General features: G+C 28.6%; 1 protein-coding gene across 3 annotated transcripts in view; it reads left to right on the top strand.

The window, feature by feature from the left end:
• LOC107451830 (spermatogenesis-associated protein 7 homolog) overlaps nucleotides 1–15,846 on the top strand; it is a 20,653-nt gene extending 4,807 nt beyond the window's left edge. The window contains exons 2-10 of one of the 3 annotated variants that reach the window (XM_016068063.4): nucleotides 2,177–2,251; nucleotides 2,324–2,413; nucleotides 2,508–2,555; nucleotides 5,023–5,150; nucleotides 5,503–5,883; nucleotides 9,830–10,041; nucleotides 13,531–13,608; nucleotides 13,693–13,750; nucleotides 15,292–15,846. In XM_016068063.4, coding sequence (XP_015923549.1) covers nucleotides 2,177–2,251; nucleotides 2,324–2,413; nucleotides 2,508–2,555; nucleotides 5,023–5,150; nucleotides 5,503–5,883; nucleotides 9,830–10,041; nucleotides 13,531–13,608; nucleotides 13,693–13,750; nucleotides 15,292–15,576 — 1,355 coding nt within the window. In that variant the 3' untranslated portion in view covers nucleotides 15,577–15,846. The remainder of the gene's footprint in view (nucleotides 1–2,176; nucleotides 2,252–2,323; nucleotides 2,414–2,507; nucleotides 2,556–5,022; nucleotides 5,151–5,502; nucleotides 5,884–9,829; nucleotides 10,042–13,530; nucleotides 13,609–13,692; nucleotides 13,751–15,291) is intronic. The other 2 variants (XM_016068064.4, XM_043049791.2) reach the window with 2 other exon arrangements.
• Nucleotides 15,847–17,754: the final 1,908 nt, after the last annotated feature.

The raw sequence follows: 17,754 nt of genomic DNA, 5'->3' as shown, positions 1-17,754 counted from the left end.
AGTTTTACACCTTCTAGTTAATAACGTAGTTCAACAGGATATTATTGAAATAAACAAAAACAAAAATTTGTCGTAAGATATATTCATTTACCGACTTCTGCGAACATACCAATATCTACGAGTAATTTTCGATAAATGCTACAATTTAATGTAACTGCCATTGAAATCTGATATCATAGAATAAAATGAAAATTTTTTTAAAGTTTATTTAACACCATTATTATTAGCTTTTTGGAATGATTTTACACATTGTCATTTTCCTGCGTTCTCTAAATAATTAATATAAACTATATTATTCTATCTAAGCTGTTTAATAAAGTCTTGTGATTAATAGCACAAAGACTAACTAAAAATGAAATGGAACATGGAAGTAAAAGCTATAAAATTACAAATTGTAATTTTTCTGGCACTTGAATGCCAAGGAATAATTGCAAACTGTTAAATGCCTGTTAACTATTGTACATTGCTCTCTATAAGGTATTAATTAGAGTAACCTTAATAAACTAGTATTTTTTTAAAAAAAATATAGTATTCCAATCCAAAAGGTTAAAAATTTTAAAAAAAATTCCTATGTGTCGTATTTTCTGAAAATTACCCATATATTCTACTTCGTAAAGAATTCATTTTTTTATATATTATTTTGGCTGCTTAAACGCATTATAATTTGCGGTGAACAGATGAATTTTTATTGATATTTTATACGTGAATTTTTGACAATAACGGTGGTTTTGCTTTAATGTTCTTTTTATTTGAATTTCGCTTATGTCCCAATCGAAGGGAAGCGATCAACGACGTTTATGTCTTGCCTTTATTTTGATCTCATTTAGATCACTGGTTGTGATTCTTAGTTTCAAATGAAGCTTACAGTGAAAATTTCTGTATTAGATTATTTTATCAAAACCAAAATGAGTTTACTTGTATGTATGTAACTGGTTTAATTAAATTACATCTAGTTAATAAATTCTTCAATCACAAAACACCCCCCATGAAAAAACTATACCTACGTGCTTGAGTCGTAAACCCAAAAAATTGTGTCGGCTGTTCAATTTCGGTTATAAAATAATAATAAAAATTGTGATTTGAGCTGTGGTGGCTCGGGATAGAGCATTTGTCTTTGAATGAGATGACCTGGGTTTGAATCCCTGCGATGGCGGGCCGATACGAATTACGCATCCGGCTTGCACCGTCCACAGTGCTGACGTGAAATATCCTCAGTGGTAGACGAATCCTAGGTCAGAGTCCCTTTACCGTCAGGCGAATCGTGGGAGGTTCTCGTGGGTTTCCTTTCCATGTAGTGCAAACGAGGGTTAGTTCCATCAAAAAGTCCTCCACAAAGGCAAATTTCTCCCAATACTTGATCTAGGAGTTCCTTTGTCTTCTGGATTGGGTTCAAAATGACAAGGCTACAGAGTTGAAAATTAGTAGTCGTAAACCCAATAATTGGGCCGACGGTTCAGCATTAGTTGTAAAATAAAATAAAAAAAATTGTGATTCGGTTGTCATGTTATGTTTTGCAAAATGACTGAAGTGTGGAAGTAAATAACTTGGAAAACCTGCACCTTCTCAAAAGGCATTACCCAGAGAAAATGCTAGGGGGAAACAGTGTTTTTTCCTGTCAGAATATGCTATATAAAGGGGTTTTCCCTCTTGATTTTCTTTAGAGTTGATAAGAAAGATCATTTTGTTTAGAAAATATATAATTATGAAAATTTTATGCAAACGCATTTTATTAATATGCTAAGGGTAACTGGATTTGATAAATAGTAATAAATGTGAAGTAAAATTACTTGATAACAATATATGATAACTGTATAATATTATAACAGTTCACATTAGGAACAGTTTTATCTCTATTTAGTCTTTATATTTTTTAAAAAATTTTGATATAAATGTTAAGATTTGTGTCTAGCAACATCTAATCTCTCTCTTTATTATTTATTTATTTTTATTACTTTTTACATGAAGTCAAGCAGGAGCTTGATAAATGCTTTATTTTCATTTTAAGAATCATCTTTAACAGATATTACAAAAAATAGGCAGCAATCTTAGAGTGAAGAAAAGAGCGACAAAAATAACCCTCAGTGCTCTCATCAGTATTATTTTACCTCATTAATTTATTTATTTTAACTTTACAATAAAATTATTGTATAAAAATATTTGATTACAAATTTTTCAGATGAGGACTTTTTTGATTCTCAATTGTCATCAGCTCAAACTGTTAGACTTAGCCATTTAAACAATAAGAGTTCCGGTGAGTAACCTGAAAATGTTTAATTTCTAAATTGAGAAGCTTTTTTTAGAAATCTTTTTATGCTTTTTGCAGTGTTGTGTCCAAAAAGTCAGAATATCACTAGTCAGTATTTAGCTCTACAACAGCTTGATGCTCATCAGAAAATGATTGCAAGAGCTAAAGGTTTGTTCTATTTTTAAACATATTGATTTTTGCTAAGACTAAGTAACAACTGTAAACTGATATTTATTTATATAGTTTTATTGAATAATTTTAGGTATTGTAGATACATTTGCACCTCAGTCATTGCAAAGTTATATAAGTGGTATTGTATATTTTGCCTGTTCTTTTGCTATTTCAATTTATATTGTTCATATAATTTGTATTTGTTGCTGATTGAAGGATATTGTTTATTCAAAATTGGGTTTTTACCTGTAAAACCTAGGATTTATCTTTAAAAAGTTTTCGAAATCATAAGTTTTATCGGTAAAACCTAGATTCCAACAAAGTGGATTGGTAACTCCTGTTTTCCTGCAGTGGCTGAAATGGAACCATATTAAAGCATACTTTGGACTTTTACCAAGCAACTTTGGTGATAGCTAAGTTTTGCCATTAAAGCTTAAAATTTACCAAATTTTTGATTTTTTCTGTTACATTACATATATTCATAACTTATACTATTGACAATTACTGGCCGAGTTGTTTTTAAAAATAATATGCTGTCTTAGATTAATATTGAAGTTTTAATCTACTATAATTAGAGACAGGGTTGGGTTTTTGCCGTCAAAAATTGGTTTTTGACATGACAGTGGTAAAAACCGTCAAAAACCTACTGTTTTTTTAAATTTATGGCATATAGCGGACAATATATTATTTTCACATAATTGCCTTTATAAATGAGTGTTGTAAATGATTGCTATTGATTTTGCAACTATATACATGCATTCTTATAGAAGGATATACATTCATATAGAAATATTGTAATATACTTATTGAAAATAGTGATACTTACTTTTATCACTATAGCTTGATATGCAAAGGATTCAAAATTTTGCACTTCTTAATTGTTAGATATAAACAAACAAACAAAAAAAGCTTGGAACTATTAATAAATTCAAGAACTAAAAAGAAGAATTTAAAATTTGGCATTTCTTAAATATTGGAAATAAGCTAAACAAAACTTTGAAAACTTGTAATTACTAACAAATTCTAAGTCAAGAGTGACTTGACATTCTTCAGTAATGTAATATGCCAAACAAAATGATGCTTGGAAATGTTGAAAATTTTGTTTAATATCCTAATATTTCACTTCAAATAGTATGTTTTGATATAATCATGTTGGGAAAATGCAAGAATCTGTCCTTAAATATCTTTTAACAACTTTTTTTCTAATTTTATTGCCCAAAAATGAATTAGTTTTAAATTATAAGCAGTTAAACTCAAATAAAAATACAGTTTTACCAAAACTATGGGTTTTTGACAGAGGGGTTTTTGACATGACGGTAACCATGGTATAAACCGTCATGTGTCAAAAACTTGCCATCCCTGATTAGAAACAATACATGTTGTTGCTTATCCTCTTCAGGCCTGACGAAGTCAGACCAGATCTATGAACCCGTTGACCTGAAAAAAATCAAACACCAAAAGAGGAGTAGAGTAAATGTCTTCCCAGAGAAGACCAAGACAGTTCAGGATGTGATCGGTGGAAGCCCGGTGTATATGGCATTTAGGGCAGAGGGGGTAGGTTTTAGTTCCCTCAGAGAATAGTAAACCTTTAAGATGGCCGGTAGCTAGGCGGCAGATGGTGGTGCAGACTCTCCTTTCAAAGGGAAGGGTCAAAGAAGCTCCAGGCTTATTTCCCTTGTACCAATGGTGGGTCGGGGAAATCAACCAGTCTCTGAGAAGCTGGGATTTCTTCAGGGAGTAAAGTTAAAGATAGGTAAGATCAGAAGAGGTAGGGTGCAGTTGGTTGCAACCCTCTTTAGCTAGGCTGTCCGCTAAATCATTACCATAGATACCGACGTGAGAAGGAACCCACTGCAGGTGAATATTATGTTGGAGGGACAAGAGTTTTAGGTTGTTTACGATGAAAATACAAGTTTTGTCGCCAATTTGGGTCCGGTTGTTGAGATATTGCAGGGAGCTGCTGCTATCAGAGAATATCCAAAGGTCTTTAAAATAAAGGTCATTTTGCATAACAAATTCCAGACCCCTGTTGATATCCATAAGTTCTCTTCTGAAAACAGAGCAGAAGTCTGGGTTTCGCTGGCAGAGGGAAAATTTTTCATCAGGAGTCTCGATGTAGACTCCGCTACCAGCATGACTATCAAATTAGCTGCCGTCAGTGAAAATTTTTGCGTCTTGTTTTGGAATAGAGTGAATAATTTCGAGAGCCAGTTGCTTTAGATGTTCGGGCAGGAATTCCTTCTTATTGACAGGAGCGGGAAGGTTGAAATGGAAGAAAACTTCTGGAAGATCTTCAGAAGGGTTCAAAGAGCTGTGAAGGGAGTGCAGCTCTACATTATCGACAAGGAGGTTTTGAAAAACTATTTATATAGAAACAATACATTTTTGTAGCATGCATTTTTAAACACTGAAAAATGTTATTACTTTTTTCATCTATATTCAATACAGGATTTTAAACTAATTCACCTTTTTAAAATTATCAACTTCTTTTTCATTTACAGCATAAAGAATATTTTTATCTTTTATACATTTTTTAAGTATTACTAAAAATTAAATGGGATCATTTTTGAAGTTGTTCAATAAGATTATTTTAATTATTTTTATAGTTGTTGGTCAGCAGAAAAAGAAATTATGGAGAAAATCACCAAGCCAATCTAAATCATCTGAACTCAAAGAAACATTTAATGCTGTGTCCCATTCTTCATCGAGGCCTCAACCTTTCTTATCCGATGAAGTATTGAGTTTTTTTTTTTAGAATCTCTTATTTATATTCATGCTAAATTCAGTGGTTACTGAATTATTACATAGTAATTACATGATATTCGAAGGAGGGGGGCACTATTTTTCCTCATATTTTTTTTATTTAACTATTTCATCTAGTAAACATTTTTAGCAAATTTTAAATTCGTGTACTAATGTAATAGATAAACTAAAAATTGGTTTTTAAGTAATTTAAATAAAGGTTATTCGTTAATTCAACTTTTTAAAATGCTCTCAATTTTTTAATGGATTTTTTAAATTATTTATTTTTGGAATGCAGTAAAACCTTTTTTAACTATTCTGTGACCACATGTTTGTCTTTACAGGAAGATAATGCAAGTTTAAATGCTTCATCTGTAAATAGAGCAATACAGACCAGCATACCATTAGTTAGTTTTGGCAATAATACAGATGATAAAATCACTTGGTACCTGGAAGCTCTGAGACAAGGTGAACTGTTATCCCACCCATTTGCTTACACGAGAGAATCGTCAAAAGAACATTCCCACCTCGCCACCTCGATGAATAAAAGACGAACTTTAAACGGTGATATTTTGGACACTCATGTGAACTGCTTTTCAAAATCAAAAAAACCCTTTTCTCCTAGAGTAGTGGCAGACACTGCTGTGAAATCAAAACTAAAAGAAATGCGATGCTATCAGCCTCCTGTAAGAAGAAAGAAAAAAAGCAGTGAAAATTCTTCAGACGTAATTTTTTTTTTGGAATATAATATGATAAATCAATAAAGTTAAAGCAATATGTAGTGATTCTGCTAGACTTTGGAAATCACAGGTTTTTTTTTTTAGGACACCAGGACTTTCATGTTTCTGGGTCCCTTTTGGCTTATAGTGTGCCTTTATTTAAAATATGACCTCTCAACCTTTTTGTCTATTGATTAATATTCACAGTGATTATATTGTTTTTTCGTTTGATTGACAAAAGAAAGAATTTCAAATCAAGAAGTTATATTTGAACCTACAAGGTTTTTAATTAGGGCTGATGAAACAAAGCAACAATGTAATTTGTTTTGCAAAATTATTCTGGTATTCTCCTCCAGTTATTACTAACAAAGGGAAAGAACAATTTTTTTCTATAATCTAAAGTTAGATTGTAAATTTGCCTACATAAATCTGCTGGGGTGCAATTTTTTTCCACGCTGGAGGTATGCACTACCAGGGGATGTGGCGCATTCTCTGTTTCATTAATTTTCACGTCCCCTCTATAGTTTTTGGCGTGTTATAGTTTGAAAGCTGAATTACTGATGTAAAAAAGCACAAATAATTTCATTTAAACAGATTTGTGATTGTGCCAGTACTGCACTGAAGCTTCTTCCATGTTGATATACTGAATTGTTTGTGTTTTCAAACTAAATATGCTTCATTGCAGTAGATTGCCTGTCTGTTTTTATGATATAATTTGTGCTTTTTTTCCGAATTGTTTTAACTATATTTACATAACATAATTCTCCATTTGTAATTTGAAAATGATAAATAGTTCTTTATTTTGCATGAAATGACACTTTTTATGATGCTTTTAATATTGCATTGTTTATATAACAATATTGCTTATAATCTTTCTTTATAAAGTACAGAAAAAATGTTTATTGTAATACTTTCAGGGATGTGATTCGCGAATCTCTGCTTTTTTCAGATTTTTCCATTTTTCCCACTAATTTCCGCAGAAATTTTTTTTTTGAACAAGTTAAAGTATTTTATGAGGAATTTAATTTTCCTCAGAGCGAAAGTATTGAAGTCCTCATTCCTCCCTCTGAAGTTTCTCTAAAAATCATTTCCTTGGGATAAAACTGGTTGAACTTCATACAGGAATGAGGTTTTTTCGCTTTTGCCTCCCGAATGTCAGCCTTTTTATCAAAAACTCTGATTTTCTAAAAGTTTAGTTTTTTTTTTTTTTTATAAATATCCCGTTTTTTTTTTAAAAAAAATCTCAGTCGTNTTTTTTTTTTTTTTTTTTTTAAATTTAAAATTCAGTTGTTGAAATAAAATAATTATATTCATTTACGATTTTCAAACAGAAAATTCAAACTACGCCCTAGCTGCTAACCCTTCCGTATTTTTACTTATTTATTAGCTATTTTTTCCGCTTTTACGCACAGAAAACAAGATTTTCCGTATTTTTATTCGCCCACCGGATAGCTCGTATTTTCGCAATTCAGACCTCGCAACCCTGTTGTCTGGCATGAAAGCAAACGAAAAAAAAGAGGTGGATTAGCGGTGAAAATATTTATTTGCTCACTCAATTAATCTTGGAAATTTTTATTTATTATGTCTAAGCAAAAACAATACAAACAAGCCTTTTAGAAATCCCAGGTCCAGACTCTGCAAATATATCGATTCTTATTCACGCAAATTTAATATCAATCATTGATTTTCGTATTTACCTGATTTAAAAGTTGCGCATTGTGATTCTTATTTACGCTGTTTAAACATCGTACATTATGATTCTTATTTACGAGATTTAAAAATCCAATATCGTGTTTAGTATTTATGCATTTTTAAAATCGCGATTTTATTATCAAACATCGATTTTCATATTTACCTGATTTAAAAGTTGAGCGTTGCGATTCTTATTCAGGCGATTTCAATATCGTACATTGCGATTCTTATTTACGAGATTTAAAAATCCAATATTGCAATTTGTCGCTTTTAAAACCCTATGTAGCAATTCGTATTCATACGAGCTTAAAATCCAATGTGATTCGTTTTTACGGTTGTAATATTAAACATAAATTTTTGTATTTATACGTGCTTTAAAAAGTAAACATTGGGATTCGTATTTGTGGGATTTAAAAATTATGCATCGTGATTCGTATTTACGTGATCTGAAAATTAAGTATCATGATTTTTATTTTCGCATTTTTTAAAATTTGATATAAAGTTTCATATTCATGTAATTTAAAAGCCTTATATTCTCTCAATTTAAAATCATGCATGTAATTCATATTCATGCAATTTTAAAATTAATCATCGGGATTTATAATCACATACAAGTTTGAAAATCACACTTTTTTTGTCAAATTTTTGTGTGTATATATATACAGTCGAACCTCGATATCTCGAACTTGAAGGGAGAAGAGAAAAAATTCGAGATATCGAAAATTCAAATTATCGAAAATCGCATGTTATCGATGGTAGAATAAAGAAAAATGCTCTTTACATACCTTATTTACTATTCCACATTTATTCTAAAAACACTTTTTACACTTTCATTTAAAAAGAGATTCAATTATTGTTTGCTTTAGAGATGTGTAAGAAAGTTTGTCTATAACACTTTCTAAGTGGACTATAGCTTTAAATGTCTCCTCTGACATATTCGGCTGCCTCTCAATAAATCTCCTTACATTGTCCACTGCAGAAAGTGGTTGTTTGTTAGTAACATTGGGCGGTAAATCTTCGATTTTCTTTTCCTCTTCTTCTGATAGTTCACAAGAAGCTTTCGTTTGAGCGATGATATCATTGTCATCCCACTGACCACACACTGTTACTGCATCATCTACGTTTACAAAGTCATGAAATTCCATGTCATCAAGCTTCATGAGTCCGGTCAATCTATTCCAATCATTTTCGGTGCAGTTTTCAGCAGAATTAACGATATTGATTGTTTGACTACTTTCGTGATCTTTAATGAATCCAGACTTCTTAAAGCCATTAATTATCGTAGAGGAAGACACATCATTCCATGCCTTGTCAGCCATTCTTAAAATTTTTAATTTTTTTTGGAATATTTTTTTAATTTTAGAAAAAAAATCTACACTATTTGTGGAAAAAAATTAGAGTTATTGGGGAATTAGAAAAAAAAAATCGTGAAATCAAGTTTTTTTTAACATTGAGTGTATAGGAAATTTGAAGGGAATTTTTTTTCCTTCGAGATATCGAAAAATTCGTGAAATCGAGGTTCGAGTTAGGGAGGTTTAACTGTATATATATATTCATTCTTGGATTTCCTCTTTTTTACTTTCTGACTACTCTCATCCCTGTACTTTGTCATGTTAAAACTTTTTTTTTGTTGTGATTTAATGGCAAAATTCTATTCAAATATTCACACAAATATAAAATATTCTTTTTTTTATCTCTGAAAGTAAAATTAATTTTATGTATTATTTTAAACTATAATTGTAGTTAAATTTCAAAGTTTTGACTCTCAATTATTTCTATAGAACTTAGATAAAAGTTAAAATTAAACAAATCTTTTTTATTTTTAAAAAAAATCACATATGTGGTGTGGATCATACATGTACTGATTCTCTATTTTGTAGATGTTGGCTTCTATTTTTTTTATTAGAAAATTTAAAAATCAACATATCTGGAAAGTTTCTTAATATATTCTAATGACTGAATTCAACAAGTTTCCTCAACATATTTATTTTGTGGATTACGTCTAAGAAAATGTTCTGGAATATTTTATTTATTGCAAATATTTAATTTTTTACTCACGAGTCTCTTGTAGAAACTGAAGTTGCCCTTTTTATTATCAATCCTAACTAACATATCCTCTTTTTTTAGTTGAATTTTTTTAAATTTTAAACTAAAATATTGTGTTTAGTAAACTTGAATTTTTTAATCTTCACCTATTTTTGAATAGCTTTAAGGACTAAATGTGATAAATCAATTTAATACTTTTTATTTTTAAATTAAGACTTTTGAAAGTTACCATGGTGAAGATTCAGAGGAAGATTCAAAAGAAGAAGAAAAAGATTTTCATAATCCTCCAGAGGATGTTGAAACCCAGATCAACATGAAGACATCCTCTGAAAGAAATTTTAATCTTAATGACAGATTGCATGATTATTTAATCCACCAGAACAGAGTTAAATTTGAGAGCAATGGCAAAAAAGAAAGTCCAAATAGGTAAAACATCTTATTTTCTTCTTTCAAGTTTGCGGATAGGTATTGTGCAAATACTTTTATCAGTGCTAACTATTATGCTTTATTTGTAACATGACAATTTCATAGCCAAAATTGCAGTCTTTGGGTTGAGTAATAAAAAGAAAGGTTTTTGAAAACTCCCATCATAATCTGTTTAAAATTTTTATTTTTTTCTTTTCTTTCTCTAACTACCAAGAATTACAAAATTTTGTTGTTTGTTACTAAATTATGATTTTAATTTCTTCTGTTTCTTAAACAATTTAAAAAACAATAATAAGGAAAGGAAACAAAAACAATTTGATAGAATGACTGGATATATGTTAATTAAATACGAAAAAAAAAAGAAACTCATCTAACAATCTATTTTAAAACTTAGAGAAAAGGTAAAAAGCAGAAACTTAATTCTGAAATGCTGTGAGATTATTAGATGCAGAATGATAAAAAGGCAATGATGGCTGTTTTTAATTTAACTAAAAACTAGAAAATTATTCAATTTAATTTTATAATGATGCATAGAATTACAATATTGTATCATTTTTAATTTAGTACCTTTTCTAAGTAACTTTTTTTTTTATGTAGTAAATTCATGCATAATACCATTATGGTTTACCAAAATGGGCTCACATTGAAAACATCAATTTTTTTCAAAGGTGGATATTTTCAAAATTTATTGTACTAATAGGTTTTACTACAAAAGCAAAATAATTGTAAATTATTGTCATTTAAACAAATACTTGAAACATTTGAAAATTAATTAACTTGTTGTTTTGTTGACTTATTCCTCTTGGTCAGCCGCAGGCTAGACCAAGTCAATGAGCTCGAAAGTCTTCAGGAAATCAAATACAAGTAAGGGACCAGAGTAGAGATCTTTCTTTTCCAGTCCAAGACAGTGTAAAATGTGATCGGGAGAAGCCTGTGCAGAGTTGCACCTCGTGCACGTTGAATAGGTCTTTCGCCCAAGCTCAAAAGAGAGACACCTGATGTGTCCACTTATGAACCTACTTATAGTGGACTGTATGGCTCTATCAGCCCCTATGGTAAGTGCCCCACCAGGAGTCTGTCCATTATACCAAGAGTGGGCCGGAGGGATGTTCCATAGTTGTTGGTTAGTGGTTCTGATCTTGAGCAAATCGCAGGGAAGGTCAAAGGTCGACTTGAAATTGTGCTATCAGAAGCTCCCTGCATGGCCAAAAGATCAGCATTTTCATTACCAAAGAGGCCTATGTAAGAGGGAATCCATTGAATGAAGATTTTACGCTGATGAGTTAACTTAACATTAACTTGTTATAAATTAAAATGCATTCAGATTGTTTCAAAAGTTAATGCGCCTTTAATTAGGGTGGAAATTTGAAGTATTTGTTTAAGAACACATTGGAAATTGTAATTCCTAAAATCTTAAGAATATTTTTTTTAAATTAATATGAAAATTTCGTTATTATATTTTTATTTATTGAATTTTCATTACAGTGTTTAACTTTTGAGATATTAATTTTGCATTTTTTAAATATTTAGGCAAATTTCAGTGGTTCAAATTATAATGAAACCAATTTACTCTATTTATGAAATATTTTCAGTTTTTATGAAAATAAAATTATTAAGCTTGAAAAAGTTATTGAATTTTCTTATGCAAGCTTCAAGGTATAATTTATAACTTAAGTTATATATTATTATAGAGCTTAAAAAATTGCTTTTATATAATTTGATAATATCTATGAACTTTGTTATTCAGTTTTTATGATTGCATTGAAATTGAATTAGGTTTTAGAAATCTTTCTGAAGAAAGAAGTTTAGGTATGTAACTTTAACATTTTGCAATCAATAAACAGTAAATATGTTATATTTACTTTTATAATTAGCTTTATGTAAAACTGCTTCCTGCCAAATTATGCACTTAAAATAATGAATACAAAACTGTTATTAGGAAATTGATTTTACGCAATGTTACTAAACAATCTGGTGAAAACATTAAATTGATTTTATCGTCACCAAAAGTTGAATAGACATTTAAACAAAATTGAATATTAAGTTGAAATGGTAACCGAACAAAAGGATTAAGTTTAAATTTTATTTCAGTAGACTCAGTAACTATGTTAATGCAATAAAAAAATTTTGGGATCCTTTAATTAAGAGAATTTAATGCAACAATTTGTTTTTCGTTAAGAAATGAAAATAATGACGTAGCAATCTGAAACTTCCCAAAAAATGCTTACATTGCAACAAAAAAAAGTTATTAATAGTTAGCAAATATTTCACTTTCATATTAGAAACAAATCTTATAATCTCATTATTGACTCAGGAATAAAAATTTTTAAATATTCCTGAAAGGACCTGAGTTTTTTCAAACCCTGTATACCATTATATAGAATAAAGTAGTATATACATCTTAAGATCGTGCTAGATTGAATTTAGTTAACACTAATTTTATATATTTCTATGTTATACTTCTGATTACTGATAGATAGTTTGGAAAGTAGGCACTTCTGTTTTATTATGGTACAGTATCATTCAGTCTTATTAAAAATTCATTTTCAAGCCTTTGATTTTAAAAATTGAGGAAATACTTAAACAAACATTTTATGCAAGGTATTTCATTTAAATGAAATGAAATTTATTTGCCAAACCTGTGAGCTCAGGATGTAGATAAATTTTTATTATGTTTATAATATTTTAAGAATTAACCTTCTATGTAATAATTGTTGCATTTTCTAAATTTCAATCTGATAGTTTTTCTTCATCAAAATCATTTTTCCCTATTGGTCATGCTAAAGATTTTTATGTTCCGAGACTGCCAGTTTTTAAGCATGAAGAAGCATTGTCAAAGCATTTGCTTCTTCATTTATAGGGATCCTCCTATGAATCTTGTATATTTTTAAAACATCCTATATCATTAAAATACTCCTATTTTTCCTACACAGTGAGGTCATTGAGCAAAATATAGTACATTACATCCCATAATGTATAAATAATTTGAAATACCACCTATGTAAATATTTTGCTTCAAGTAATAATAGCAGATTCTTTTGATGAAGTTACAGATGAGTGGAATCTCTATTTTTGAATTAAAAGATAATCAAGATCTTTCCTAATACAGCCATATACAAAAAAGGTTTCTCTGATAATTGTTGCATCTTAAAGATCAAGAATGTATATCATCAAAGGTTGTTCTGAATGAAGAAACCTTTCTAAATTATTTAACGAGATTTCCGAATATGAGCCTTAGTTTTAAATTTGCTATTTTTGCAATATTTTGTAAACTGTGATATTAACCTTTACTTATTTTGTGTTAAGTTCCTATGCAATGTAATATACATTTTAACTTACTCATTTACTAGCTAAATTCATTTTGTTTTAGTTATATGTTATGTAACATAGGTTCTAGCTTATCTACTAATCCTGTTCTAACTTATTTTCTAGTTCTAATTTATTTATTTTTTAAGCTTATGTGTTCTTCAATAATAGTTTAATTTACAGAAATGATGAAGACAAATATCTTGAATTTTTGAGTAAAGTTACAGAACATATTTTAAGAAGTGGAGTTTATTCTGATCGGTATAGAACATTGATTTTTATTATTATTCATATTTTTTTACTTCCTTATACAATTAATTGATTTTAAATAAACTTCATTTTCAGAGCTATCCAGCAAGCTTTTGACTTTCATATGCAGTTTTATCAAGAAGATGACAACAAAGTATGTAATGTTTCTGTGTAATATTCTGTTCATGCTTTGTTAATCATTTGATTAAATTATTTTAGTTAAAGATTTTAAGTTTTAAACAAAAAATAATATTGCACTACTAAATGTGATGCATTACAAATAGATGTTGGTAAGATGTGAAACAGTCATGATTATTTTATCAAAAAAAAAAAATGTTTTTACTTAAATTACAGTTTTATCTGGACTACGTATTTTAGTAACGTTCTATGATTGCCACAATCAAATGCTCCTATTCATTAATTTTACTCTTATATTGGTGATTATTTTTCTTTACCTTTTGTGTTAACTGCAAAGCATATTGCTAGTTGTCAGCTGTAAGGTTAGGATTTCTGTTAGTTGGTTGTTTATCTTTAAATTAAGTTATTTTAAGATATATAACCAATAATAATTAAGATATAGTTTTTGGTGGCATCGATATTATGAGAGTATGAATACTCCAATCACTCATTTTTGTTCATTACATCCACAGTCAAGTTAACTTGCTCTTCAATTGCTATGTTATTCTTCTTAATGCTTGTATACTTCTACACAAATATATTGAATTTTTGTTCAATGCTTCTAATCTTCAATAAATGAATCTCCACAAACTTCTTTTTCCATTGGCGAAAACTAACCTCCTAATTGTTGAGCTAAACCTTACAAATTGTCAAACGTTGAAAGTTATCAACTGTATTCAATAGGTTATTCCAGGAAGCATAATATATGCTTATTTAAGTAGATGTTTTTATATTTATGTATTAAAGAATTCATTTATTTAGAGCAGAATAGACAAAAACTGATTCCATATTAGGAGAAAAAAATATAAATGCCTACACAATAAAAAAATGGTATTTACATAAAAATTAAAATAAACAATAACTCAAGTGTTGAAATTTTTTTATCGTTACTGTACATTTGCTCATCTAAAGTTATGTATAAAATATATTTATATATAATATGTAAAATATATTTTTCAATTTTGCTTTAATTATATTTTAGTGTTTATATAAATTAAAAATCTGCACATATATTAAAACTTACTGTTCAGATACCAATGTGTTTTCAATTTTTCGAAGGATATTAGATGCATATTTAATTTTTTTAAAATAAAGAATGCTGGTTTTATCCCTGGCATCAAGTTTGAAATAATTTGTTGTTTTGCTTTTGTTGTTGTTGTAGTTCATTTACGTCACACTAGAGCTGCACAATGGGCTATTGTTGTTTTGCAAACATAAATTAAAATATCTATTGCTTCACAAACTCTATTTCTAAATGCTTCATATTGCTCTTCCATAATTGTCTAAGCCTTAAATATATTTGATGTTCTAATGACATAACTTTTCGAATTCAGGGCTGCTAACTTTCTACATGTTGCGCGAAAATTTATTATAGTTCTGTTCTAATTACATGATTGTATCATTAAATTATATAATTAATTTAATGTTTTAATTATGGATTTTTCTATTTAAAATATCCTTTAAATTTCATGTTTTAGTTCTAATTTCTAAAATATCCTTAAATGTTTTTAAATACAGGATAAATTACAATTGCTTCTAAATCAAGTAATGGAAGGCATGAAAATTTCTAGCAGCGACTCGGAGGAAATTCCCTGCAACAAAAGTTCACCATTTTTAAGTCGTCCAAACACACCTCCGGTCAAAGAACTTCCGGGTATTTTCCCATTTACTGCTAGAAATGATGAATCAACTGAAGAATATCCACCAAGCATATCTTCTCAAGCACAAAACGTTGAAGACCTACTAAGTGATCCACACTTATTATCAGATAGTGGCATTAGTATCAGACAAACTGATTCTTGACCATTAACTTAATATTAATTGAGTATTTAAAAATTGACTTTTTGTATAGTATTTTATTCTGAACGCACAATTACTTTTTGATTTATTTTAAAGTTGAATTGCTAATCAAAAACCTTCAATCATTTTTGCAGTTTTTGAGTGAGTGTTATTTTTTATTGTTATTTATATTACTGTAATGACACATTTTTTGTTCAACAGTTTTATTTTGAGTTGAAACAAATTATTCTATATGTTATGATATTCAATTAAAATAAATATAAAATAATCTTATTCTTATAATTCATTCTGTTTAAAAGTTTTTATATACCTATAGTAAATAAAAAGTATGAGGTTTTAATTTGAGACATACAGGCAAAATATAAAATATGCACTTTAAAAAAGTGTATATTCTTAAAATAGCATTTATAATTGTTTAATAAAAAAAATTAGTTCATTATGTAATTAATATAGAGCATAGTTTAAATATTTTAAAAAGTTGTATTAGTTTGACCAAACCGTACACATATTCCATTTAATACAATTTCCGTTCCATTTATGTTGATATAAAATAACTTGTTGGTTTTACTATTCTTCACTTAGAAATTTTCATAAAATTTCTAAATAAATCAACGCTCTCTGCCGATATGTTATTTTACTTCAAATTTACAATTTATTATTATTAAGCATTTTTGCAACTATAGAACAATCTTAGTATTTTATGATTTCTTTTCTGTTTACATAACATGTTCACAAAGTAATTATTATCAAAATGATTAGAAAATAGTAATTAAATCTTCTCTGGGCAGTTTTTAGATTTTAAGAAAGAGAACGGAAATTAAACTTAACATACATACCATGTATATTTATTTTATGCTTAAAATGTATATAATTATATTGGAACCCCTTAGATATTTTTATTTTTAAACTATGAAACTTAATAATCAAAAAATCATAAATTTGTTTTGCATTATTTTTGAATTAACAGGGCTGAAAAAAATTTGCACTAACATTTTACTAATAATAGGCAGTTTTAATGAAGCATTGTCAGGAGTAATCTGACTTAGTTTTATGTAGTAAAACAAGATAATGCAAAAAAAAAAATCCTTTCAGTTTTCAAATAAATTATGCCCATTTGAAAATCTACATTATTCATATACAAAAAAATGGAAACATTTACGCCCGTATTCACCATTGACCCTAACCCTCAGTCAGAGTTCAAAACAGGTTTTATGAGAGCAACTCTAGGTCAGAGTCCAAAATTTCATTTCACCGTGTGCGTAACTGCGAGTTACTCTAACCCAGAGTTAAGTAACTTTAAACTAAAGATATTCCCGGTTAGAGTAACCGCGCATGCGCAGTAAACGAGTGTTTGCTCATTTACTTCGTTTTCTTCGTCGGTATTTTTTATATTTCTGCTCTTTTTCGTTTGATAATTTTAAATGTTTTAAATTTTGAATTCTTTTTTTGTATTTTTAACCGGCAGATTTCCCCGGTTTGAGCAAACGCGGATACAAAGAAGGAGATTTTTTATTTATTTATGTTTTCAAAAATAACACTTTTGATGTTCGGTTGCTTATGTTCAATGAGGTCAATTTTTTCACTTGATGCAACTATAATTAATTTATATCTTTGCCTTGCCTTAAAAAAAATAGCATACCATAATATTAATAAAATGAAAATATATCAATAAAATGAAAATTAAATAACACTTTATTTTGATGTTCGGTTGCTTTTTTTATGTTTAATAAGATCATTTTTTTACTAGATGTAACTATAATTAACTTACATCAAATAAATGCTTATTAATAAAATGAAAATTAAATTTTCTTGAGTTAATATCTTCTACAGAAGATACTATATATATTTCTCAAATTATTATTAACAGTCGTTACAGCACTTAAATAATTTTTCACTCGAAAAAAAAGGTCGTGGATAATAAAGATTGCGGCTACAATAATTCAAATGAATAGTGTAAGTAAGAAGATTGTAAATAATTTTACTAACTTTTACTTATTTTTTTAAAAGAAAGAAAACAACCGATACTTGAAAAAAATATAAAATTTAAAAAAGAATATAATTCATTAAATGTTTTTAGATTTCAATAATATCTATCGAGATGATAGATCTTGCCCAAAAATAAAAATAGTTTAGAGTTGAACTTCCAAAATAATGTGCAATATTTAGATATGAAGATAACGA

This window comes from Parasteatoda tepidariorum, chromosome 10, assembly GCF_043381705.1.
Source record: "Parasteatoda tepidariorum isolate YZ-2023 chromosome 10, CAS_Ptep_4.0, whole genome shotgun sequence".
Lineage (NCBI taxonomy): Eukaryota > Metazoa > Arthropoda > Arachnida > Araneae > Theridiidae > Parasteatoda > Parasteatoda tepidariorum.
This window is presented reverse-complemented; position numbering and strand designations above follow the sequence as displayed.